Source organism: Notothenia rossii, assembly GCF_949606895.1.
Source record: "Notothenia rossii genome assembly, chromosome: 9".
Taxonomy (NCBI): Eukaryota; Metazoa; Chordata; class Actinopteri; order Perciformes; family Nototheniidae; genus Notothenia; species Notothenia rossii.
This window is the reverse complement of record NC_136907.1, coordinates 60,726,458-60,753,570: the sequence shown is the minus strand read 5'-3', so window position 1 is coordinate 60,753,570 and position 27,113 is coordinate 60,726,458. Positions and strand designations below refer to the sequence as shown.

Below are 27,113 nucleotides of genomic sequence, written 5' to 3'. Positions count from 1 at the left end.
AAGGAATACAAGAAATATAAGAAAAGGTTTCTGGCATGCCTCCACAGATCCAAAATGGAGAAAGTAAATGCGGCTAATTTCACAAGAGCAATATTCAAGTAACATTTGAAACAAATTTGTACTTGAATATCGCTCTCTTTTTGTCCTGATCCATTTATATAAAAACCTGTCTGAAAGTGAGCTGATCAGATTTTGGCCACTTTATGATGTCATAACGATGTTTTGGCTTGTGTAACCATTAGCCAATAACCAACCAAGGTAACCTCCCCCCCCCTATCACCTGAATCTCCTCCTAGAGCACCATTGTGTTCTTTTTAACATAATATCTCTCAGAGGGGCGTGGGGACCTCAGAGACATGTTTTGTATATAACTGAGAACTATAATATAGTGATGAAAAATAGTATAATAGGGGCCCTTTAAGACTCTTCTTATTTTTGTATTCTTTGTTCAACATGGAACGTGCAAGAAACATTTCTATCACAAATGTAATGTAAGACAGGATGAGGAATGTAATAACAAAAGATCATTTTGAGGGTAAAGTATTATTTGAACCCCACTTTTCCCCTCCCCTCCAGGAGAGCGAGTCGCTGCTGGGTGTGGCAGACCTGAGCAGCAGTGAGTGGCAGGGCTACACAGACTATGTGGACCGGATGATCCTGACAGGCTTCTCCAGTGCCGTGTGCTGCTCCCTGCAGTACCTCATGGACAACACAGACGCATCCCAGCGTATCACACCGCTGTTCGAGGTCCAGCTGGTACTCAACAGCAACGAGATGACCTTCGAACCCTCGCTGGACTCCAGCCAAAGCGGTAACTTCTATGATATTATGGATAAGATGGTGGCCAACATCACCAACATGGCGTCCTTCATTCCCAGAGTGGCCAAGCATAAACAGCTGGATAACTATCAGGTGCTGTACAGATTGGATTATAGGATTATAGGGAAGATAACATATATCCACACACCCTGTACTATCCTAAACTGCTTCCTCATCTTGTAGTGCGATATAAATGAAATGGAGGATTTGTCAGAGATGTGCCATGTTATCCGCTCACGGGCACGCGTAGCTATTGCTAAGGTACGATTACCTGTCAACATAGGGAGACATATATGATGCTTTCAGGCTCACAGTTTTAAAGATTGTGTTGCCTTTCAGGTCAGAGAATATCAGGGATCCTTTGCCAGCTACCACTACCTCTGGACAGATGACAGGTCAGATGTTTTTTAATCTTTATCACATTTCTTTATCTGATATATCAGGTTGGTATAACTAAAACATATTCTAAAGGAATCCTTTCTTTGCCTTTATCACAGGTCTGAATTCATGAGGCAGTTCCTACTTTATGGCCATGTGTTAAGTACAGAGGAAGCGGAGCTGTATGCTGACTACGAGCTGAAAAAGAATCCACCCACCCTCGACAACTTCAAAGAACAGGTGTGCCTCATATCTTTCACTTCTAAAAGCCTTTATTCAGAATTGACTTTAGACTTTTTTTTCTTTGATCAATGTGTCTGAGTCGCCGCATCATTCTTCATTGCAGATCAACCTGTTTGAGTCTCTGTATGTACGAGTGAGCAAGATGGAGGACAGGAGGGTGTTTTGTGGCTGGCTGCAGCTAGATATCAGACCCTTCAAGCACACACTAATGAATGTCATCAAGAGATGGAGCTGGATGTTCAAGGAGCACCTGCTGAACCACGTGAACCAGAGGTTAGCATGCACAAGCACACACACATACTGTATGTATTCTAAATAGACAAAAAATACACAAAGAGATAAGAACTGCTTCAAAATGTAGAAAAGAGATGGTGAGTTTTTAAAGAAATTGTAAATGTGCAACACCATATTTGAGGTAAACAATTGTAGGTTTTGTTATACATTTCCAAAAATCTGAATATAACCTTCCCTGGCACTGTAGTTGAATTTTTTGTTACCTACAATGGCCCTAATATGCAAATGTACACTGTCTGGTTGTGGTTATAGGCCCACAATATCAAAACCCTTACTAAAAGCAATCTGTTTTAACTCTTAAACTAAGGATATGAACCCTAACATTATCCTCCTTTCTCTCTTTCCCACAGTGTGAGAGAATTATCCTCCTTTGTCCAGGACACGGCCAGTGGTCTTTCTGAAAAGGTGTCAGATGGCGACTATGCAGGCCTGGTGGACATCATGGGACACCTCATGGCCATCCGAGACAGGCAGATCAGCAACGATCAGCACTTCAAACCTCTGAAATCCACTGCGGAGCTCCTCAAGACCTACGGACAGCAGCTGCCACAGAGCGTCTACACGCAGCTAGAAGTGTGTACCTATGCACAAAATACACACTTTTCCATGAGTGCTGGCAGATATGTTACATGCAGTATATCATTACATTACATTCTTCCTTTTATTACCGTAAAACACAGGAGCTGCCCGAGAAGTGGAATAGTCTGAAGAAAATTGCATTCACGGTTAAACATGAAGTGGCGCCACTACAATCCAATGAGGTTTCAGTTATTCGCAGGAAGTGTGTCCGGTTTGAGGTGAGGCTGTGTGTGTGTGTGTGTGTGTGTGTGTGTGTGTGTGTGTGTGTGTGTGTGTGTGTGTGTGTGTGTGTGTGTGTGTGTGTGTGTGTGTGTGTGTGTGTGTGTGTGTGTGTGTGCGTGCGTGCGTGCGTGCGTGCGTGCGTGCGTGCGTGCGTGCGTGCGTGCGTGCGTGCGTGCGTGCGTGCGTGCGTGCGTGCGTGCGTGCGTGCGTGGGGGGGGTAGGATAGGATGTCAGTGTTGTATGCCCCCTACACAGAGCTCAATATCTGACATATAAACCTTTCTTTCCTGCATTATATATGACTGACTCCACCCCACCCCCCAGTTTGCACCTTCGTAGATGGTGAGATGGAGACAGATGAATCCTTAATGGACAGGCTTTTTATTTGTATTCAGGTGAAGCAGCATGATTTCAGAGAACAGTTTCGTACCGAGTCCATCTTTAGGATCGATGTGGAGGAGCAATATAAACTAATTGATAAGGTGAGCCCTTAGTAGTGCCTTTGAGTGTATAATTAAATCAAATCTATCAATCAATACAATTTCAAGCCACAAAACTCCTCTGTCTCCAGTCTAATCGAGGAGTAGCAGTGATGGAGGCAGAAATGAAGAAGCTGCAGGACACAGCTGATCTGTTTGAGGTCAGCTTCCCAGACTACAAGCAACTGTGCCAGTGTCGCTCTGACATCATACTGGTCAAAGCAGTTTGGGACATGGTCATCTTTGTGAAGGTAAATGTTTATAAGCTCAAAACGAATACCGTATGTTGGTATTTTCACGAGACGGAAAAGCCTGTGAGGCTCAGCCTTTCACTGCACTTACCCACCTGCTGAGTATTCCTTATCTATCGCTGACCTTTAAGTCTGTAGGGGTGTCTGGCGAAATGTATTTTTTCAGATCAAATATTTCCATTCTCCTCTCTGTGCCAGACCAGTATAGAAGATTGGACCAAGACTCCATGGAAGGAGATCAACGTTGAGCAGATGGACATGGAGCTCAGGCGATTTGCCAAAGTATAACATGCTTTCATGGCCAAAAATGTTTACCCAGTAAAGCAAAATAGTATACCACTCTCACACGTATTGACTATTTCTGTATATATAAGGAGATGAAGATGCTGGATAAGGAGGTGAGGGCATGGGACGTCTACATAGGTCTGGAGTCGACTGTAAAGAACCTGTTGACCTCTCTGAGAGCCGTCAACGAGCTGCAAAACTCCGCTGTCAGAGAGAGACACTGGCAACAGCTTATGAACACCACAGGGGTATGACACTATCCACTAAGTCTCAAACAATCCTATTCTATAATATTTCATCATTAATCAAGTTCTTCACTTTGATCATTACCATGCTATTGAATTGAGTTATGTTCTCTTATAATCTACTCTTTACATGCTCAACATTCATTCAACGTCTAGGCCTGTAATGACCTGCACAGCTCAGTGAGCCCAATTATCCGTATCTGAAATCGGATCGCTCTCATGGCTGCTGTGTATCCCTTTTCCTTCTCAGGTCACGTTTGTGATGGGGGAAGGCACCACCCTGGGGGACCTTTTGGAATTACAGCTTCACCGTGTGGAGGACGAGGTCAAAAACATAGTGGACAAGGCTGTGAAGGAAATGGCTATTGAGAAAGTGAGTATCAAAGATAGCATTCAGTTGTATAATAGTGTCCTGTATGTCAATGTAGTAGCTGTAATGGTTATTCTGACTTGTTCTGCATTTCAAAGTTCAAAATCAGATCACTTGGCAAAGAAGTATATAAAAAAAAAAATTACAAAAAATCTAAATAAAAACCTGAATTTAGAGAGAAATTATGTCCAAAATCCCCTTATCATAAATCGTCACTTCTACCATATTCTTAAAAAAAGAAATACTGTAAAATGGCTCACAATGGACAAATAAGCTCAAATGACACAGTCTTATTAAGAAATAAGATGCTTAGCATATTTAGTAACATCATTAAATGTTTAATGTTGGTCTTACTGCACCATTCTAAAGCTACATTTCCTCAGGTTTTGGCCGAGATAACCCAGACGTGGAGTGTCATGTCGTTGTCTTATGAGACTCACAGCAGCACAGGAACCCCTCTGCTCAAAGCCGATGAGAATCTGATAGAAACACTGGAGGACAATCAGGTGAGCGTGAAAACTGTGCAGATTCTCAGTGGTTTAATGCTGAACCTTGCTACATATAGATTATCATGCTTTGGCTTCTGTAGTGCTTTCTGTCATTGTAGAAGATTCTTACAGATCATGATGTAAAGCCACTGCTTTTCTTTCTCTTCAGGTGCAGCTGCAGAACATCCTGATGAGTAAGTACGTGGAGTATTTCCAGGCGGAGGTGAGTGGATGGCAGAAGAAGCTGATGGTGGCCGACCTCGTCATCTCGGCCTGTATGTCCGTCCAACGCACATGGGCCCACCTCAACAGCATCTTCACCAACAGCCACGACATCCGCTGCCAGCTGGCCAACGATGCTGAGCGCTTCCAGGGAATTCACTCTGACTTCCAGGTACCCAGAGGGGGAAAGTACATCTACTCAAGTACTGCACTTAAGTACAATTTGGGGATACTTGTAATTCACTTGAGTTTTTCCCTTTTATGCAACTATATCTGCTTGAACTCCACTACTTGTCAGAGGCAAATATTGTACATTTTTACTGCCTTTCCTGTGAAAAAGCTTATTTTTTTCCAGATGTAGAAAGAATTTTATCCTACCTAGCTAAACAAACTTTTAGACCTTTTTTTAGCTCAGGAAAAGTTTACTTTTTAGAGATGGGTGTTTCGGGTATGTACAGTAGATTAACTTACGTAAGGTTTAGAATGCAAGACTTTTACTTGTAGTGGAGTTTTCTCACAGACTGTTATTGTTGCTGTTACTTGAGTAAAGCATCTGCATACTTCTTATACCACTTGAGCTAACACATAATACACAAGACATGCATCCACCTCACCACATCCTAATGGTGTGTGAAATGTTCTTTTTCTCTGACTTGGCTTCTTTCCCTCCCGAGACCTTGATGACTGAGGTGGTGCAGAACAGTAATATGGTAGAGGTGACTAACCAGCCTGGCTTCCTGGAGAACTTGGAGACGTTGCAGCAGAGGCTGTCTGTGTGTGAGAAGGCCTTGGCCGAGTACCTGGAGACAAAGAGACTCACTTTCCCCAGGTTTTACTTTGTCTCTGCCTCAGACCTGCTGGAGATTGTCTCCAAGGGGACACAGCCCAAACAGGTGACTGATCACAATCTGATCTTGTTTTCCAAATACTTAAAGCTTCAGCTAATTGTATCAGTTCAATATTGTCTTCCATCCAGTTATTTGATTTGTGGAGAATGATAATAGATATAAGGTTGAAAGACTTAAATCCAGTCAAGAGATAACGACTTGTTAACAACATGACCTTGAAAATAATGAATGAACTTTATTATATTTGTGTGTTTTATTCCTCAGGTCACTAGACACTTGCTGAAGCTGTTTGACAACATAGCAGATCTTCGCTTTAAGGACTCAGGCGGAGGTGGAGGAGGAGAGGAAGACGGGGAGGCAGTTGCTATAGGGATGTTCAGCCGAGAGGGAGAATATGTTCCATTCTTTGAGCCATGTGTCTGCGAAGGACAGGTATTGAAAAACAGAATTCGATTTCTGTGTGCAAAGTAGATGTACACTCCCTCACTGCTATATTCACTTTTCTCTCTTGTTTATAATATGCACAGTATGTACTTTATCGTGTGTGCAAACAGTTGCTATGTGTAATCATGTTGTGCATTCTCCAATCATTATATAGTATTGAATTCTATTTGTATTTCAATGTATGTAAAATTGTGTCTCCTTCTTCAGGCAGAGTGTTGGCTGAGTGCCTTGGAGAGCACCATGCGCTGCACGGTCAGAAAGGAGATCCAGGAGGCTGTAGCCGCCTATGAGGACAAACCCAGAGACCAGTGGATGTTCGACTACCCTGCTCAGGTCTGTTAATGCTGTGTCTGTAGAAATACAACTTTAACTTTATGAACACCAAAATCATCTGTTGTCTGTCTCTGACTTTCTCTCCGTTCACAGGTAGGGTTGACTGGGAGTCAGGTGTGGTGGGCCACAGACGTGGGCATTGCCTTTGAGAGAGTGGAGGAGGGATTTGAGACAGCTCTCAAAGACTACAACAGGAAACAGGTAGTGCTATACATTCAACATATTGTTAGGCAGAGCTGCAACTAACTCATCTTTTGATAATTGATTCATCTGCAGATTCTTTGCTAGATACACATTTAAATTGTTTGTTTATCACATTTCATTCCAAATGTGTTGTGTTCAGTGATCATTTTTTGTTTTTAGATCACACAGTTGAACTCACTGATCCACATGCTGCTTGGAGATTTAACTCCTGGGGACAGGCAGAAAATTATGACCGTCTGCACTATTGATGTCCATGCTCGAGACGTGGTGGCTAATCTCATAACTCAGAAGGTAAGGCTGAAGTGAAACACTTATCTGCTGAATAAAAGCACAAAAAAATGATGTTGGTGTAACTCTATGTGTCTTGTAGGTGACAACCGGCCAGGCCTTTGCTTGGTTGTCCCAGTTACGCCACCGCTGGGATGACGAAACCAGACACTGTTACATCAACATCTGTGACGCCCAGTTCCAGTTCAGCTATGAATACCTGGGGAACACTAACAGACTGGTCATCACTCCTCTAACTGACAGGTACACCTGTAGTACTATACGTCACACTGATGCACGAGCACACAGATTTTACACATCATTAAAGAAAGTGCAAAGTGTATTGGAAAGAGAAAGGTGCCGTGGGACCTCAGTTAAATAGGCGGTGAAGACAGACATTAGTAGAGGAAGTGCCTGTTATTTACATTGCCCAATATCATTCAGACTCAGAGAGAGAGAGGGGGGTCCCACGAAGGATAATGATCCAGGAAGCCTCCCTAACAACTTAAAAACTGTACAATGGTTGAAAGAAGGTAACTCGTATTAAAAAAGGTGTTAATCTGGGTCTAAAGATGAAAACAATATTGTTTTTTCGATGTCAAAAAAGGGCAAACTAAAGTAGCTTTGAAGTCTTATATCTGACCACATGTATATCATACCATATTTTTAACATATACTTCAGTCCACTTTGGAAAAGTGTGGATCAGAGTAACTAACCGTGTCAATATTGTTATCATTTCAAATCTCTACCCTGCCTCTGTTAGGTGTTACATAACACTGACCCAGTCCCTCCATCTGACTATGAGCGGTGCCCCCTCAGGCCCAGCAGGCACCGGTAAGACGGAGACCACTAAAGATCTGGGACGTTCCCTGGGCATCATGGTCTATGTGTTCAACTGCTCAGAACAGATGGACTACAAGGTAGCATCGACTGCGCAGATGTTATCCGTAGTGTCTATTTATGTCTTATTTACTCTATTCATTATGCCAATTATAATAAATCCACCTCTGAACTAACTCACTTTGTCTCCACCGCATGTCTTCAGTCCATAGGAAACATTTACAAAGGTCTGGCTCAGACCGGGGTGTGGGGTTGCTTTGATGAGTTCAACAGGATCTCAGTGGAGGTGCTGTCTGTGGTAGCTGTGCAGGTCAAGACTATACAGGATGCTGTACGCAACAAGAAGCCAAGGTAGATACGAAAACTGTACTTGTACTAATGAATTTGTCTTTTGATCCAGGCTGACATTCCTCTGCAGACTCATCTCTAATTGTTTCTGTGTGCATTTAGGTTCCATTTCCTGGGAGAAGAGATTGAACTGAAGTCAACAGTGGGGATCTTCATCACTCTGAACCCTGGTTATGCTGGCAGGGCCGAGCTCCCAGAGAATCTCAAAGCTCTATTCAGGTCTGATATTTAAACTGAGGAGAGAGTATTGCAAGATATTACAAATGTCAAAGATTACTAAAATGAGTTTCGTTCACTGTTCAGGCCCTGTGCCATGGTGATCCCAGACTTTGAGCTGATCTGTGAGATCATGTTGGTTGCTGAAGGCTTCATAGATGCTCGTCTGCTGGCAAGAAAGTTCATCAGCCTCTACACTCTTTGTAAGGAGCTGCTGTCCAAACAGGTACATTAAACCACTGTAATCTAAAAGCAGAACTAGAAAGGATCTTAACAGATCATAAAGGTTATCTCTCATTAGTAGCTCATTCTCGATATTTTTTATTGAACTTTCCTAGGCTATGGAAATAACATTGTAATTGTAATGTAGGAGGTGTTCCCCTCAAATATAGTGAACTGGGTATTGTAACTCTTATTCAAATAGTCTTCCACTCTGCTGCACATGGTTAACATATTGTTATAATCATCCACTGTACCGGAAGATAAAAGATACTTGACACAGTATAGTACTTGCTTTCACTGCTTGATCGGTTATGTTTTTTCCTTTTTCTGTTAGGATCATTATGATTGGGGTTTGAGAGCTATCAAATCAGTCCTGGTTGTGGCTGGGTCTCTGAAGAGAGAGGAACGCAGCAGACCTGAGGAACAGGTACGCATCAATCTGCTGTCAATGATTAATGCTCATTTTCACACTGATCTCACAGGTAGTTGATATGGGGACAATTTTTGCATTCATGTGGCTTGTGGTTTTGACAAATCTTGAGTTCATAATTGCATTTACATTACTTCATCCACACTGTCATTTCCTGCCCAGGTGCTGATGCGGGCGCTGAGGGACTTCAACCTGCCTAAGATAGTGACCAGTGACGTGCCGATATTCCTCGGGCTCATCAGTGACCTGTTCCCTCAGCTGGATGTGCCCAGGAAGAGAGACCCCGAGCTGGAGAACGCTGTGCGCCAGTCAGTCAGTGAACTGCGCCTGCAGCCGGAGGAGAACTTCATACTTAAGGTGCTCCATAACTATGCCGTGCTCTGGGGAAGAAATGCCTCTGTTTCACTATTGCCTGCAATGTGAATAAACATATGTTACTTTGGTAAATAAAACTCAGTTCATCACTACAGTATGTTTACAGTCATTTATTAATAGTTCTAAATTGCAAGTTTTTACTTTCTTTTGACGATGCACAGTACTTTGTTTCATTGGGAACACAAATATGCAAATTAATTAATATACAGTACATACATAGGTCTGTCCTTTTTTTAAATAGTATTTATATCATAATCCATTATGATCCACTGTTTGTGTCTACAGGTGACCCAGCTGGAGGAGCTGCTGGCGGTCAGACACTCTGTGTTTGTAGTAGGTGGACCAGGAACCGGAAAGAGCCAGGTTAACTTTTCGATATACGCTGTATCCATTAATACATACAAAATAGGATTTGCAAATGTATTTTATAAGCTGATTTTGTAAATGATGGCTTTTAAGCTTGTACCAGAACACATATTTCACAGATCTCCCCAAGCTTAAGTCAAGGAAGAGTTGAATTTCCCTGTTTTCATACATATGGACCATCTAGTAAACAATAAGGGATTTGATTTTGTGAACTACACAGATCTTGAAGACTCTCCATAGAACGTATGCAAACATGAAGATGAAGACAGTTTGGAATGATATCAACCCGAAAGCTGTGACCACAGACGAGTTGTTTGGATACCTGCACCCTGCGACCAGAGAGTGGAAAGACGGTGAGGGGCTTGAGAATTTTACACGGAATTTAACACACTGTTCAAGGGAGCCAGTGTTTTTCTGCAGCTTGTGGGTCACTGTCAAGAATGAGTTATTTTCGGTGTCAAAACCATAATTTATTCAAAAGCCTACTCACAGAATGAATTAGAATTTGTCAAAGTACATTTTCTGGTTCAGAGTTAGCTCTGGTTTATATCATTTTGATGTGGAATAAATTACTATGATTGCATTACATGAGTCTGCTTTTGTACAACTTTGATAATTGTATAGGACCATTTAATAGTGTTGGTATTGATATGCCACTGTTTATTTGACTCATTGCTTTAGGTCTGTTCTCCTCTACCATGAGAGAGCTCACCTCAGTGGGTCATGATGGACCCAAATGGATTGTTCTGGATGGGGATATTGACCCTATGTGGATTGAGTCACTCAACACAGTCATGGATGACAATAAGGTCAGAGTGCACCTTTTGCTCTATTTTTTTTTATTCTTATAATGCAGAATGTTGTCCTTCATGCAAAGATTTAATAGGCTTTCATCCTCATCCAGAAAGCCCTGGATTAACAATTTTATCATTATTTTTTGTCAGTGTTGTTCACTTCATATTTCGGCTGCTTTATATATTTGACCTAATGCTTAAACTGAACACAACCTCATGTTCCTCTACTTTTTCCAGGTTCTGACTCTTGCCAGTAATGAGAGGATCAGTTTATCTTCCTCGATGCGTCTACTGTTTGAGATTTCTCATCTGAAGGCAGCAACTCCAGCTACTGTCTCCAGGGCAGGAATACTCTTTGTCAACCCTCAAGATCTTGGCTGGAGCTCGTAAGCCACGCAAAAGCAAAAACACACTTTGGAAATCATGGGCTTCTTATTCCCTTGCTTTTCTGAAATTGTACACCTGATGTCTTTGCTGTATATCCAGGTATGTGACAAGCTGGATAGACACCAGACAGGCCCAATCAGAGCGAGCCAACTTAACCATTCTGTTCGATAAGTACGTGCCGTACTGCCTGGAACAAGTGCGCTGCAACCTGAAAACCATCACTCCCATACCAGAGAGCAGCATGGTGCAGGTGAGAACACACCATGCTCATTGTGTATCCCACCTATTCTGTCACACAAACATTTACATCCTGTCTTTTTAGCCAGATGTTGTGTTTTTGCATATTGTCAAAAAGGGCAATGTGTTACGATGTATTGACCAATCAGATGTATATGTGTTGGCCAATCAGACACTGTGTTCCTTGTTGGACTGCCTGCTGACAGAGGACAACACTCCTCCTGACTCACCGCGAGAACTTTATGAGATCTACTTTGTCTTCGCTTGTGTCTGGGCTTTTGGAGGGGCCCTCTTCCAGGACCATGTGTGTGGTGACTAAGTGCTCTCTTGAAAAACTTTTATTGCACTATTTAAATTCAGATTAATATGTCACATTATGATATTTTCCCAACAACCAGCTGAATGACTACCGTGCAGAATTCAGCCGCTGGTGGTCTAAAGAGATGAGGGCAGTGAAGTTTCCTTCCCAGGGCACTGTCTTCGACTATTTCATTGACTCTGAGACAAAAAAGTTTACCCCTTGGAGCGAGAAGATGTTGCCCTTTGAGCTAGAGCCTGAGGTACCATTACAGGTAATGATTTGTGTACAAAGAACAGAATTGCTTTACACTATGCTCATACTTAATTGAACAGTTCTTTCATTAAGGTCCTGCTTCGTATGTGTGTTTCAGACTGTGTTGGTCCACACTCCAGAAACCCTTTGTCTGACCTACTTCATGGACCTGCTGCTCCACAGAGGAAAACCTATCATGTTAGTGGGCAACGCAGGAGTGGGTAAAACCATCCTGGTATCAGACAAAGTGGCCAAGCTGAAGGAGGACTTCATAGTGGCTAAAGTCCCCTTCAACTACTACACCACATCGGCCATGCTGCAGCGTAAGGATCACAGAAGGAAACTGGAGTTTTGTGCTTACTAAGATTAAATTGACTTTACACACTTTCATGGCACAGTGGGGGTTTCGAAAAGTACAGTGATGTATCTAAATTATTCCTGTAAAAGGGAATTGTTTTTTCAAGTAGAATATATTTTTGAAATGCCCTTGCTCTGTTTCAAATCTCTTTTATATGTGTACTTTACTTTACTTAGGTAAGATGCATTATATATGGGGTTGTGCTTTGGTGTTCGGTTCAGGGGGTCCTAGCAGGTTCAAACTCCACTGCAGTCAGCATGTCGTTGTGTCCCTGGGCAAGACACTTCACCCCAAATTGCTCCTTAGGGGATTGCCCACAGTATTGAGTATGTAAGTCGCTTTGGATAAAAGCGTCTAACAAGTGACATGTACTGTAATGTAATATAAGTGAAAAGTAAGTAAGTTATAAGTCTTGGCTACAAATAAGCTTGCCGAATATACTGTAACAGCGTTTTGAAATCTCATTGTAATACCATACTGCGTTTGCCCTTTAATATTGCTTGAATTACATTGCATTCATTAGAATAAGCTTTACTCTGACTCATTACACTTGATTTATTAAACATGATTTATTCTTGTTTTTTAAATTATTTATTTCTGCTGCAGACTGCATTTTGAAATACATTACTCATGAGTCATTTGCTGCGAGCACAGCAGACAGGTTTTTTCATCAACTGTCTTCTGCATTATATGGACCTCAGGTGTCTTGGAGAAACCCCTGGAGAAGAAAGCTGGTCGTAAATTTGCTCCCCCCACCGCTAAGAGACTCATTTACTTCATAGACGACCTCAACATGCCAGAGGTGGATGTTTATGGGACTGTCCAGCCGCACACACTCATACGACAGCACCTCGACTACAACCACTGGTAAGACAGACAGGAAACACACAGTTTTACATGAATGTATAGTAAAGATACACATTCACATCTGTATGTAAGAGCATACTGCGCAGTAAAGAGTTGTACTACACCTTTTGTAGGTATGACAGACAACGCCTGGTCCTAAAGGAAATACATAACTGCCAGTACATCACCTGTATGAACCCAACATCAGGGAGTTTCTCTATCAACCCCAGACTACAGGCATGTCACACACACACACACACACACACACACACACACACACACACACACACACACACACACACGCATACTGTATGAACAAAAAACTATTATCACCATTGCTCTTTCTACTGCAATTACTGTACTTAATTAGATTTTTAAGCATTTTTACAAAGTAATTTATCACGTACAAATGAACACATAATGGGTTTAATCAGCTGTGAAAGGAAGACGCAATTAAGTTAAAAAGAAAAGATAAACAATCTATAAAAAATGAGGGTGATGTAAGCATGTTCTAAAAAGCTAATAACTGATGATAAAATTATCTAATTAATAGTTACATTTAAAAAGTAGTTAGAGGAATCTTTTTTTTTTTTAAATGTTGAATTCATGCCAGTCATACTATCAAGTGGTGGCAAGTCATTTTCAAATCTCTCTTTACACCTTTCAGAGGCATTTCTCAGTGTTTGCAGTACATTTTCCCAGTGCTGATGGATTAGCCACCATCTTCTCCAGCATCCTGTCAGCTCATTTCCTGCAGGGAGGATTCAGCTACGGGGTCTCTCGCTCAGTGGGGACCCTCATGCAGGTACACCTATAGTATGCTGCATTTATCTACATTAAAAATATTATTGGTCTATCAGTGTACCACTCTATCCATAGTAATGACCATCTGTTTTTCTGTTCCAATATCTATCCAACCATCCATCTTTTGGATCTGCTCATCCAGGCAGCTATCTGTCTGCACCAAAAAATCAGCCAGAACTTCCTCCCCACAGCGATACGCTTCCACTACATCTTCAACCTGCGAGACCTGTCTAACATTTTCCAGGTATGCAGTTATTCAGATGAAGAGAAGGAAATGTGTGTTTCTGAATCATGTGATTATTGATTCCATGTATGTTGGTGTGTAGGGTATCCTGTTTGCCCTGCCGGAGAGTATCCGTTACCCCACAGACCTGGTGAACCTGTGGCTGCATGAGAGCTCCAGGGTCTACTCCGACAAACTGATGGAAGAGAAAGATGTGGAACTATTCACCAAAATCCTGCTGGACACTGGCAAGAGATATTTCGAGGTAAGAAAGAGGGAACATACAGCAACACCTTTATCTTAAGACATTGAGAAATGAATAATATGACCCTACGTAAACGTAAAATGACACTCCATTACCAGTCAGACAATCAGAAAATCTTTATTGTTTGATAAAGCAATATCCTATGATTTCTATAATTATTAAAAAAGGATAAAGACCCCACTGATGAAATGCACGACCCAGAGACAAAGTCTTGAATATAAAAAAAATTATATTTATTTATACAGTTCAGATAACCCCTCTTAAAAGAGTAGGTGGTGGAAATAACAAAAGGCGCTCACAAGGAGGAAAAAACTAGCGTAACAAAAAAGGACACAATAAAAACTTAAGCCTAACAAAATAAACAAAACCTGACATGAGAGAAAGCGATCCTTTCTGAGTTGAGGCTTGGCACGACCATTAGGAGAAACAAACAAGACGAACTGACACAGGACAGGGGAAAGACAGGACTATTTAAACATGAGGTGAGTCCGGAACAGGTGGAAAAAGTCAGGGGCGGGGCAGACACTGATGATGGCGGGAAAAGCACACAAGGGGGAGGAAGAAAACAGGGCCTGAAATGAAAGACAAGAGGTAAGTACAAAATAAAACAGGAAATGACGGACAAAATACATAAACATAACTAACACATTTGACGAGAAACAACAAGGTTCTTGCTAAGAGTCTGGAAAGCATTCTGCCACACTTAATACACTCAGACCAGGTAGGATTCATTAGGGGAAGATCATTTACAGGGGGAAAGGGAACACAAAATGTTCCAATATGCGGACGATATTTTATTACTTATCAAGGATCCTATTTCGTCAATCCCTAATGTTCTATCTACAATTGAATCATTTCCGAAAATATCAGGCTATAAGATAAATTGGCAGAAATCTGAATGTATGCCCGTATCGACTGGATTCAACCAATCAGCGGTGTCAACATTCAATTTGAAGTTGATCCCAGTTGGAATGAAATATCTTGGCATCAGGTTGTGTTCAGGGCTAGAATATATCATCTCTATTAATATGACTCCTCTAATTAAATTAAATTAAGGCAAATTTGGAAAAATGGAAATGGATACATCTCACTTTATTGGGGAAAATTCATATTATTAAGATGGTGGATGCCCCACAATTTAATTATATGTATATGATCATACCGGTAACCATCTCTGATGAAATCTTCAAACAATATAATCAGCTGATTAGGGAATTTTTATGGAATGGAAAAAAGCCCAGAATGCTCTGAAAAGACTCTTTGCCCCAAGAGATAGTGGTGGACTAGATAGAATTGGGAGGGATGAAACCCCCTTTAATGGTCACACATGCAGAGCACACAGCACACACAGTGAAATGTGTTCTCTGCTTTTAACCCATCCTAGTACCAGGAGTCTAGTACTAGGAGCAGTGGGCAGCTATTGTACAGCGCCCGGGGAGCGTGTCCGGTGCCTTGCTCAAGGGCACCACGGCAGGGCAGGTGGTGAACTGGGACCTATCCAAGTAGCAGTCCACACTCCATATTTTAGGTCTGGTCGGGGACTTGAACCGGCGACCCTACAGCTCCCAGTCCAAGCCCCTACTGACTGAGCGCCTCCCTAATATGGAATTATACAACATAGCATTTTAAATTAATAAAATAGCAAGACACTGGACCAATTATAGGTTTAACCCTGGGTGGGTGATGATGGAGGGGGCACTTGCAGCACCGGCTAAGGTCGTTGAACTGTTATCCCAGAAAAACGCAGCAAAACAGGGAGGAAATCTGATTTTACAACATTCCCATTGGGCATGGGCAAGGGCACACAAGATTTTGGGCATCTCACAATACAAACAAATGTAATCCTCCATATGGAACAACCCCTCAATCTGCATAGGGAAAAAGGTATTTTTATGGCATACATGGTTGGCGAAAGGGATACATGTTGTCAATGATCTCCACAGAGACCGCTTGTTCATGTCATTTGAGGACCTTAAGAAACGATTTAACTTGACTGATAAAGGGGATTTCTGGAAATATCTACTACAGCGTTGGTTTCGGTATTTGGACTGACAAGGGATGAGGAAGAAGAGAATAAGATTCAAGAGTGTCTAAATTCTCCCCATACTCTACACTCTGCCTCACTATTCTATAGAAAAATGTCACATATTCATATTAGACTATGTGAAGCCCTGAGAAAGATATGGCTAAAAGATCTTGGTAGTGAGATTAGGGAGGATCTATGGCAGGATATAGTCTTGAATGTAGGTTGGGCTACAAGGGATACGTGAAGCAAGTTTATCCATTATAAAATTGTGCATAGATATTATTTTACACCCCAGACATTTTTTGAAATGGCTCAGGACAATACACGTTGGAAATGTAATAGAGAAATGGGCACATTTCTTCATGCTCTATGCGGGATTGCCCAAGGGTACTGCCTTTTTGGAAAGTGGTATTAAAAAACCGTGAAGGGTGGCTCAGAAAGCCTCTACCAGAATCGCCACGGTTCTGTTTGCTGGCGGACTAATCTCTTGTGCCACCGGGCCTTACTAAAGCAGAACTTAGACTGACTTTAACAGGTTTTATAGTAGCTGCCAGGCTTATCCTATGCAACTGGAAGAGCCCACATAAGCCAGAGTTTACAGAATGGCTCAAACTCATGACAGAGACTGCGGCCTTTGAAATGATGATCGCCAGGGTAAATAATGTCCCAAGCAAATCTAATGGAGTGTGGCACATCTTCTTGGCCTATATCAAAGGTGCACTGTCCTAGGGAGGGACAGGAAGTATATTTGTATATGTGTACATGTACATGTGCTTGTATATGATGTATTTGTTTTAAATGTGTATCTACATGCTTTGCGTTGATGTATATATTAATGTGTGCGCAGGTGTATGTAGGCATGTGTGTGTGAGTCTGCTGCTGCCTGTATATGTTTGTTCTGCATTTATGTATAAAATGTGAAAAATGTAATACAAATCTTAATAACAAAAAATAAAGCAATGTCCTTTGCTTGACATTTTTTAAACAGAGTATATTTAAGTGTGCTTCCTTGAATTTCTTTTCCAGAAACCCTTTACAGTAATCTCTGAATAGCATTTGTATTTCTTTATTTTTCTATTCTTTTTCTTGGTTTTCTATTATTTCTCAACACATTTTTCTATATTTTATGTTTGTTTTGTGGTTTATATTGTTGTCAATAATTGTACATTTATATCTTCTGTGTTCAAATGTGTGTGTTTGGGAAGATGGATTTTCTGTGACATGGGTGAATAATGTTTAGAAAAACAAGAAAATCCTGTAAATGTAATATGTTGTATTCAACACCGACCATCAATTCAAATACATTTACTCAAAGAAACACAGCAACACCCCCAGTTCCAAAAATATGAAAAACACAGATTCTGTTTCTAGGCAATCTCTAGTATGCCATACTGTATAGTTAAAAATACTTTTTTTTTTTATAGACATGTGGCCAGTTTAACTGTGGCCTGTTCGGTATTGCCTTGCCTTTTTCATATATCTGTGTCTACCCGTTTCCTCCAGGGAATAGACGAGTCCATCTTCATCCACCAGCCTTTGGTGTACTGTCACTTTGCTCTGGGAATGGGAGAGCCGCGCTACCATCAGGTTCGACACGTTCACACACAAGCTACAGTAGTTCCGATTTATATACAATGTTGCTCCCATCAAGCATCCATTTATTCTTTATTAACCATGGTAATAAAATATGTAAGTTTAATTGTTTTTGACTTTGATCAATTTAGTATGCAGACTATAGTCGCTCACATATTGAAAAACCTTATGGCACATATTCTCCTGTCATGTCTAATCTGTCAGAAGATAAATGAGAATGAGTGCACTGTCATTAGCTAAACTAATTACCTTTCTTTTCTGTGTGGGGTTGGAATTGGAAGTTAATCAACTCAAGTCTTGATAGGAACTTCATTTAATTACGTATCTGGAAGTTCCCACATAGTCACTTTGACACTGCTGCCCTCACTCGAGAGTTACTTTTGTTTATTTGCCCGTCTTGTCAGGCTTCAGACTGGGAGAAACTCCAGAAGACGCTGGCTGATGCTTTGGAGCATTATAATGAGCTGAATGCCGTTATGGACCTGGTACTGTTTGAAGAAGCCATCCAGCATGTGTAAGTCACACACGCAGAGACATTTGCATGAATAATTGGTATAACACAAGAACATGCACCAGGGAGGATTTACACAGATTAGCACATATGTAAACCACAGGGCATAGACACACAATTCATTCTGTTGTTTGTGCTCAGGTGTCGCATCAGTCGTATCCTGGAGGCCCCTTATGGTAACGCCCTGCTGGTGGGGGTCGGGGGCAGCGGGAAGCAGAGTCTTTGTCGGCTGGCTGCTTTCCTTAGCTCACTGGAAGTTTTCCAAATCACTCTTCGTAAAGGTTATGGAATCAATGACCTCAAGGTAAACATATGAACAAAAGATACACAATGTCACTTACTGTAATGTAAGTAAACCTGTAGCATGACATATTTACATGTTCTTTGTCCCGGATCTCCAGAGTGATATAGCAGCATTGTATATAAAGGTGGGGGTGAAGAACATTGGGACAGTGTTCCTGCATACAGACGCCCAGATTCCAGACGAACGCTTCCTGGTGCTCATCAACGATATGCTGGCCTCAGGTTCGGTTACACGGACTGTGCTAAACTCCTTTTATGTTGATGAGCAAAGACGTCTTGCTTCAGTGTGTTACATGTAAAAGCTAAAGTCAGCCTACTTTCTTTTAGGGAATACCATCAATATCATCGGCATATACATGTTTATTTTTAGCAGTGTACGAAAACAAGTGATACACAGGTTGTATATACGTAAGGGAAAGAGGATGGAACCAGAAACCTTGTCAAAATGTGTCATTGAATGATATGTTTCCTTGATAGAGTGGTGCAGGGATAATGATGATTCATTCCCCACGTTAAACCGACTGATTCTAATTCACTTTTATTTTTTATTACACATATTGTCCAAATAAACACAAGTGTATTTTGTATGACCTTTTGAGCTTTAGCCGCTAGCATACAATACCTTTACAGTCAGTGGGCAATACAAGTGAACACAAGTTGAATCCATAAACTGTAATCTGTAACTTTGGCCAGGATGGTCATAATCTCACCAGAATCACACTGGTGTTAGTTATTCCCCTCTAGTTAAAGCACACAGAAACATTTTACTCTATCAGGTGAAATATTAAAGGGAGAAACTATTGCAATCAGCTGAAAGCAACTCCACTGAACACTGCTGAGTTCTGTATTAACCTTTTGTACTGTAAATAGGAACAAATTCAAATTTTGAGCTTGCATTGTCTGTGTTATTTAGGGGATATTCCAGACCTGTTCAGTGATGAAGAGGTAGACATGATTGTGACCTCCATCCGGATGGAGCTGAGAGGATTAGGACTCATAGATAGCAGAGACAACTGCTGGAGCTTCTTTATTGAGAGGATCCGAAGACAGCTCAAGGTCTGAAACAGTATTATGTGTAATATGCTTGCTCCCATATCATTGATTATTAAATATAACTTCCACCACCCTCTTCCAGGTTGTCTTGTGTTTCTCCCCAGTCGGGTTCACATTGAGGACGCGTGCAAGGAAGTTTCCGGCTCTGGTGAATTGTACAGCCATAGACTGGTTTCACTCCTGGCCTCAGCTCGCCCTGCAGTCTGTCAGCACTACTTTCATCGAGAAGATACCTGGACTGGAGGTGCACATTCATATAGCATTCATACACATTTTCTTTTAAATATTAATTACTTCCTTTGGGAGTTGAAGAATAGAAACATGCATTTTTTTATTGATTTTTTGTCATTAAGATTTGTATTACATTTTTTACATTGTACACATAAATGCAGAACAAACATAAACAAAACCAAAGGCATCCAACTTAAAGGCAGCTAAAAAACAACGGCCCCGGCACCCCAATACTTCTTACACATACACACACTTATACAGCAACGCAAAGGAAAAACATGCATTTTTTAATAGTGGAAAGATTATTTGGAAATGTAAGTAGTATACCCGTTGTATCTATAAACATGACGTTTTGTGTTAATGAAGTCTATTAAGAAAAATGAGGTCGCTCTAAAACTATGTGGGTCAATTTAATAATTCCCTAAACCTCTGTACGTGTGTATCCTGTGCAGCCAAATGTGCGGGCGTCTATCAGTGAGTTCATCTCCTACGCCCACACCAGTGTCAATGAGGTGAGTTGTTGCAAAGCACCATGGGTGATAACCGCCCTTTCTTTTACCTTCTCTGACATCATCTCTCGGCTTCTCGTTTAACCACACGCTACAGGTGAGTGTAAAGTACCAGCAGAGTGAGAAACACTTTAACTACACCACCCCAAAGAGTTTCCTTGAGTTCATGAAACTGTACGGCAACCTGCTGGAGAAAAAACGCACAGAGCTGACCCAGAAGATGGAGCGGTTAGAAAACGGCCTGCAGAAACTTCAGACGACTGCCTCACAGGTCAGACAATGTCTTTAGTTTGTTTATGTCCTTTATTCCCTTAGTCCGTGTACCCTTTTCATGTTTTTTCATATCCTTCCTTTCCGTTGTTCAGGTAGAAGATCTGAAAGCCAAGCTAGCAGTGCAGGAGGTGGAGCTGTGGCAGAGGAACTCAGACATAGAGGCTCTCTTGGATCAAATAGGACAACAGACAGACAGGCTCAACCAAGAGAGAGCTGTGGCAGATGCAGAGGAGCAAAGGGTAACACTGGGTGTGTGTGTGTGTAATGGCACATACATGTAGATGTAAAGTCGTGGATTTCCTGCCACTTCTTCAGTGTTACAGTATATATAGTCAAACGTGCAACAATTAATTAAAGGTAGGAAGTAGAGTTCAAATGATTTGTATGTCTTTGTTTTTGTTTTCTTCAGGTGGCAGCAATCCAAGCTAAAGTGACCAAACAGCAACAGGAGACTGAGGACGACCTGGCAAAGGCTGAACCAGCCCTACAGGCAGCCAATACAGCCCTCAATACATTAAACAGGGTAACTCAATACACATCTATATAGAGACTGAAATCCTGTTACCACAATTGATTTATTTGAATTGTTTTGTGTGTGTGTGTGTGCTTATCCAGTTGAACTTGACGGAGCTGAGGACGTTCCCCAACCCTCCAGCTATTGTCACTAACGTCTCGGCAGCTGTTTTGGTGCTACTGTCTCCCCAAGGCCGAATCCCCAAAGATCGCAGCTGGAAGGCTTCCAAGATGGTCATGAGCAAGGTGATATTTCACAGCGACGCCTCGTAGTGTTTCTTTGATTAATGGCTGGCTAACGCAAAGCCAAAGAGCCCACATATATATTTCATTTACTGCAGAAAAAACATTGCAAAACACATTTAAAATGATTTACTGTTTTTTTTATCGCTCGTCTGAGATGCCAACACAACTACAAATTCAATATTTATAGTTATTGTGAATGTGTATTCATATTTTTTGCAATGGTGAATTGATTGCTTTGTTATTCCTTAATTTACCCATTTACATATTTTCTCAATTTTACTAATAGCCTTTTATACTGGTGGATGTGTAGCCTCTTTAATTTATGTTCAGTGTGCAGCTGCTTAATTTGCCTCTTATAAAATAGTTTTTCAACCAAAAAACAAGCACTCTACTGTATATAAACGGATTTCAGCAAACACTGTTACATTAGAAGCTTGCCAATGCTTTTTTCTTATCAATTTCCACAACACACACCTCTGCTTGTGCAGGTGGATGACTTCCTACAGGCTCTGGTGAACTTTGACAAAGAGCACATCCCCGAGGCCACGGTGAGGTGCGTGAGAGACGAGCACCTCAGTGACCCCGAGTTCAACCCCGAGTTTGTACGACAGAAATCCTCTGCTGCTGCAGGGCTCTGTGCCTGGGTGATCAACATCACTCGCTTCCACGAGGTGCACACATAGAAACCGGCTGTCATCCATATTTACTGTCATCCACGCTACGCCAGTGTGTGATGATTTCCAGGATACAGTAATGTGTTCTTGTGGTTGATTTGTTTTTATTCTGTTTCCCCAAATATTTCTGCTTCGGGTAGATCTTCGTAAGTACAAGCTTTTTTACGTAAGATATACACTGTGTGCATGATATTTTATGTGACCAAAGTTTTGTTTTTAATGTCACATACGCTTTTCACTAATGTTACAGGTTATGGTTTAGTCCGAAATAATGACATGGTGATTTTCTACATACACTTATTTTTACATATTTTTTGCTTATTATGGTGTTTTTTTTAGAGATTCCATAAAAATAATTGCTGTCTTTGGGTCAAACTGCTCTGTGTTTGCGTGTGTGTGCATTTTGTTTTGTCTGCAGGTATCTTGTGAGGTAGAGATGAAGAGGATGTGTCTGTCTCAGGCCAACGCTGATCTGACTGAAGCTGCTGAGAAACTAGAGGCTATCAGGAAAAAGCTTGCTGTATGTCTGTTTAAATCATGTTTCCTTTCTTAGTTTTCTCTATCTACATTTGCAACAAACTCAAATTACAGATTGCCATATAAACTGCTGAACAAGAGAAAACGTTGTTCGCTTCTGGTGTAAATGGCCCCACATTTTATTGATGTGACATAGGGGCTGTAGTCTTTTGTAAAGGTCCTATTGGTTCCTACTGGAGGCAGTGACTTTTATAGGCAATCTTATAATCCACTTTTCCTCGAGCAATTTCTATTTAATTCTGATCCTTGACGTGTTTTAATAGCTTGTAGACCTACCCGTACTGTAACAGTAGATCTTACTGAGTGCCTTCTAGACAGAGGTTAATGTGTGGTTTCACGCTGTTATTTTTGTTTTATTACATTTATTTTCAGGTTATTTAAATGTTGCACATCATTTCACATCCCCCTCAGGAGCTGGACAGCAGCCTGGAAACTCTGACAACAGCATTTGAGAAAGCCACTTCAGAGAAATTGCGCTTTCAGGAAGAGGTCAATCGCACCAACAAGACAATAGAACTAGCCAATCGGCTTGTCAAAGGACTGGAGGTGGGCACAGCAGCAACCAATGAGAGATCAGTTTACATCTTAAAGTACATTTTGCTTTAGTTAAGAATTAAATATTTCAGGGTTAACCCTCCGGTATCACTGTGGACGTTTTTGTCCATATGGGTCATTTTTCACTTTTCATTTTGCAATAACTTTGGTTGTGTTGATGCAAATGGCCTGATTTTTTGTAACAAGGCTATTTTCTCAATCTATTTTGGAATTCCAATTTCAATTTTTCAAATCGGTCTTTAATTCACTGTGTAACAAATCGACTACGCAAATTAGTCATTCGAGACAAAAATGTCCACTGCAAAATACTTTGATAAAAACATTATATTAAAAGGTTTTTTTCACAACTTTTTTGGGTTCAATCTTTAAAGCAACTTCCGTCCTAATAGAAAATACCAAAAATGTAATCATTTTCAGGATTTTAACCCTTTAAATGCCATTTTGAAAAAAATGAAGCCGCTGTTTTTTTTCATGATGAAAACAGAGAAAATTAGTTATTTTCCAAAAAATACATATCTGGTGACTGGCTCTTTTTTTTTTATAACAGTCTTGGATATATCAAAGATTAGCAGCAAAATTGATTTTTTTGCATTATTAGTTTTTGCACAAAAAAGTTACATATTAGTCATTCGGGGCAAAAATGTCCACTTCCAAAAACTGCTCTAAAATGACAACAGATTAATATTTTTAAAAACTTTTTGGGGTTAAATCTTTCAATCAACTTCAGTCCTGATCAAAAATACCAAATGTTAAATTATGTTCAGGATTTTAACCCTTGAACTGCCAGTTTGAAAACAGGAATTTGCGTTTTCTATGAAAAACATGCAAAAAAAAAGGCAGTTATTTTCCATATAATGAATGTTGGGGGGATCGGCTTCTTTTTTTTTATATCACAGTCCTGTCAAAGATTAGCAACAACATTTATTTTTGGTGGATTATTAGTTTTTGCACGGAATCAGATTAAACAAAAAACTCACACATTAGCAACTCGTGTCCCATCCACTCCCATTATAACCACATCTTTTGATCTCTCCGCCATACCGGTATAAAATCATGCATTTTGTAATGTCAGGGTTTTATATTGGAGGAAAATAGTTCAATTTCTCCTTTTTATTCTATATCACCAGATGTGACATTTTACATTGAATTACATGCTTGTCATTTCTTGGTTTCTTTGCCTGTTGAATAATGGGGCCCTGACAGCCATTGGAATACATGTATGCAACTAATATGATGTAGGTGTGTTGGTATGGATGTGGAAGAGTGGTATCAGCTGAGAAATGTGTGTGTGTGTGTGTGTGTGTGTGTGTGTGTGTGTGTGTGTGTGTGTGTGTGTGTGTGTGTGTGTGTGTGTGTGTGTGTGTGTGTGTGTGTGTGTGTGTGTGTGTGTGTGTGTGTGTGTGTGTGTCTGGATGTACAGTGTGTGTGTACAGAGACAACAATATACAGTAGATTTGGTTTACAGCAAGTCGCAGTTTTCGCCTCATATCTTTCTTTCTTTCTCTCTCTTTTTCTCTCACTCCCTCATTCCCAAAGTCATACACACTCGTACATATTAAACCTCCTTATACCTTGTATGTGTGTGAGTGATTGTGTGTGAGAATGAGACAGGAGTAAGTGTGCTCTCATTGCGTTTTGTTTTTCATTTGTGCTGTTTCATGTGTCTTTGAGGTAAACAGATGTATGATCTTGAGCCAGCTTGACCTCGATGTTTTGAATGGTTTGGAACTTCAAAGTCCTTTGATAATGTCTCTTTAGCAAAGAGATATACACAGCCATACATACAGTCCTTGAAGTAAATAAAAACACCTGGCTGCAAAGCCAAAGCTTCAAATATGTGTAGTTTGGCTGGATGGTCATTTCATTCCTGTGATACGCAACAAGCAGTAAGATGAAGAGGAGCTTCTCTGGGGGGCAGCCCGTAACTTCAGCTTCAGGACTCATCCTCTGAAACAGAAACTCACTGAGAAGGAGAATCTGGTGTGGATCTGAACTGTGCTTGAAAGGAGTCAGCACAAGGATAAAACACTTTTTTGCCAAACATGAGAAGGAGAATCTGATGTGGAGTTTGTGGTGGAGTCTGATCCTTCTTCGTCCGACCCTTCCCCTGAAAGTTGAGAGGACACAGAGGATCCCATCCCGTAGCTGCGCTACATGCCTCTGCACTATCCTATCCGGAGGATTGTGTCCATCATGGGTGGACATCAAAACATTTTCAAATCTGGTTTCCCTCTCACGAGGAAACGCCGCGCTACATTCCTGCTGCCAGAGGTTCGGTTTCAGGGCCCACGCGTTATGCCATCACGAGTGGCATAAATAAGGATTCATGACGTGGAATCCTTCTTTGATTTATTCTTTACCCCTGAGATCATGAGCAGTATTGTCGACATGACACACCTGCATGGGGGACGTTCGGTGGCAAACTGGCGCAACGAATATTCTTGTTACTCCTGGGGCAATCTCTTGTGCTATCATCCCCTTTGTGGTGTGATTGAGGAGGAGATCACTAAGCACTGTATTGACCATCAGGCTTTTTCCATCTAAAAGGTTTTGTAGTCCTTCATACATCTCAACCTCATCACCATCGTGTTGTTCCTCAGCAGCTCCTCTGCAGCTCCTCAACCTCCTCAGCAAAGGACCTCATCGATTCCTCTGTATCAACGTGGGATTCGGGCAGAATTGTTCCTTCTTCTCTGCCCCCATCCGATAAATGAACTGTTTGGCAAAAAAGTGTTTTATCTTTGTGCTGACTCCTTTCAAGCACAGGCAGATCCACACCAGATTATAAAAAAAAAAGAGCCAGTCACCAGATATGTATTTTTTGGAAAATAACTCATTTTCTCTGTTTTCATCATGAAAAAAAAACAGCAGTTTCATGTATTCAAAATGGCATTTAAAGGGTTAAAATCATGAAAATGATTACATTTCTGGTATTTTCTATTAGGGCGGAAGTTGCTTTAAAGATTGAATCCCAAAAAGTAGTGAAAAAAACCTTTTAATATAATGTTTTTATCAAAGTCTTTTGCAGTGGACATTTTTGTCTCGAATGACTAATTTGCGTAGTCCAATCGAATGATACCGGAGGGTTAAGAGGTGCTTATTGAAATATACCCACGTGTCTCATTGTATTTATGTTATCTGTGCATGTTTTAGAGTGAGAATGTGCGCTGGGCCCACTCAGTGGCTCAGTACCACGAGCAGGAGGAAACACTAAGCGGCGACCTCCTCCTCACCGCGGCCTTCATCTCCTACGCCGGACCCTTCTCCAAGAAGTACAGGAGAGAGCTTCTGGACAACCTCTGGGTGCCCTTCCTGCGCAGCCAGAAGGTCACAATCTTACAATGAGGAATATTGTCTTAATTATAAGGTTATCTTTACAATCAGAGGGGAAAGAAGTATTCAGATATTTTCCAAACGTAAAAGTACTAAAACCACACTGTTTGAAAAATCAACTACAAGTAAAAGTCCTGCATTCAAAACCTAACTTAAATAAAATGTGTATCAGTGTGCAGTAAAATGTTTGACTATCACTTTTCATGATGATCAGCTGTGTGATGATGCATTTGTAAGCTAAACCAAGGACCTTTTATATAGTTAATTTAGCTTAAAAGATAGAAGTTTCTCAAGACATACTGCAGGAGAACTTCATTCAAGTTTATCTCATACATTCAAAATCAACAAGATTAAAAAGTACACTATTTCCCTCGTTGTTGTAGATGTAGTAGATAGGAAGAGTACAGTTATATGTAGTGTAAATATTCCATTGAAGTACAAGTACATTGAATCTGTTCTTACTGTAAATACAGTACTAAAGGAAATGTTTCTTGTCACATATTAGATTGAAAATAACATA

The 27,113-nt window shown here is 40.9% G+C and overlaps 1 protein-coding gene across 1 annotated transcript in view; it reads left to right on the top strand.

The window, feature by feature from the left end:
• LOC307019586 (dynein axonemal heavy chain 11-like) overlaps positions 1-27,113 on the top strand; it is a gene marked incomplete at its 5' end in the record, with an annotated part of 45,031 nt that overhangs the window by 8,954 nt on the left and 8,964 nt on the right. The window contains 55 exon segments of the mRNA XM_079650593.1: positions 577-912; positions 1,003-1,080; positions 1,159-1,214; positions 1,317-1,437; positions 1,544-1,713; positions 2,085-2,307; positions 2,415-2,531; positions 2,931-3,017; positions 3,107-3,265; positions 3,464-3,547; positions 3,640-3,798; positions 4,046-4,168; positions 4,549-4,671; positions 4,823-5,047; positions 5,550-5,768; positions 5,988-6,155; positions 6,375-6,500; positions 6,594-6,701; positions 6,864-6,995; positions 7,075-7,235; positions 7,736-7,892; positions 8,018-8,163; positions 8,231-8,255; positions 8,258-8,379; positions 8,464-8,602; positions 8,933-9,025; positions 9,191-9,385; positions 9,689-9,766; positions 9,990-10,122; positions 10,451-10,578; positions 10,801-10,949; positions 11,050-11,200; positions 11,360-11,491; positions 11,586-11,759; positions 11,859-12,063; positions 12,800-12,965; positions 13,079-13,181; positions 13,612-13,749; positions 13,891-13,992; positions 14,075-14,236; positions 17,766-17,849; positions 18,260-18,369; positions 18,508-18,670; positions 18,768-18,891; positions 19,583-19,725; positions 19,805-19,966; positions 20,406-20,465; positions 20,560-20,733; positions 20,828-20,974; positions 21,145-21,258; positions 21,351-21,494; positions 21,983-22,165; positions 22,587-22,688; positions 23,117-23,251; positions 26,414-26,587. Coding sequence (XP_079506719.1) covers positions 577-912; positions 1,003-1,080; positions 1,159-1,214; positions 1,317-1,437; positions 1,544-1,713; positions 2,085-2,307; positions 2,415-2,531; positions 2,931-3,017; positions 3,107-3,265; positions 3,464-3,547; positions 3,640-3,798; positions 4,046-4,168; positions 4,549-4,671; positions 4,823-5,047; positions 5,550-5,768; positions 5,988-6,155; positions 6,375-6,500; positions 6,594-6,701; positions 6,864-6,995; positions 7,075-7,235; positions 7,736-7,892; positions 8,018-8,163; positions 8,231-8,255; positions 8,258-8,379; positions 8,464-8,602; positions 8,933-9,025; positions 9,191-9,385; positions 9,689-9,766; positions 9,990-10,122; positions 10,451-10,578; positions 10,801-10,949; positions 11,050-11,200; positions 11,360-11,491; positions 11,586-11,759; positions 11,859-12,063; positions 12,800-12,965; positions 13,079-13,181; positions 13,612-13,749; positions 13,891-13,992; positions 14,075-14,236; positions 17,766-17,849; positions 18,260-18,369; positions 18,508-18,670; positions 18,768-18,891; positions 19,583-19,725; positions 19,805-19,966; positions 20,406-20,465; positions 20,560-20,733; positions 20,828-20,974; positions 21,145-21,258; positions 21,351-21,494; positions 21,983-22,165; positions 22,587-22,688; positions 23,117-23,251; positions 26,414-26,587 — 7,692 coding nt within the window.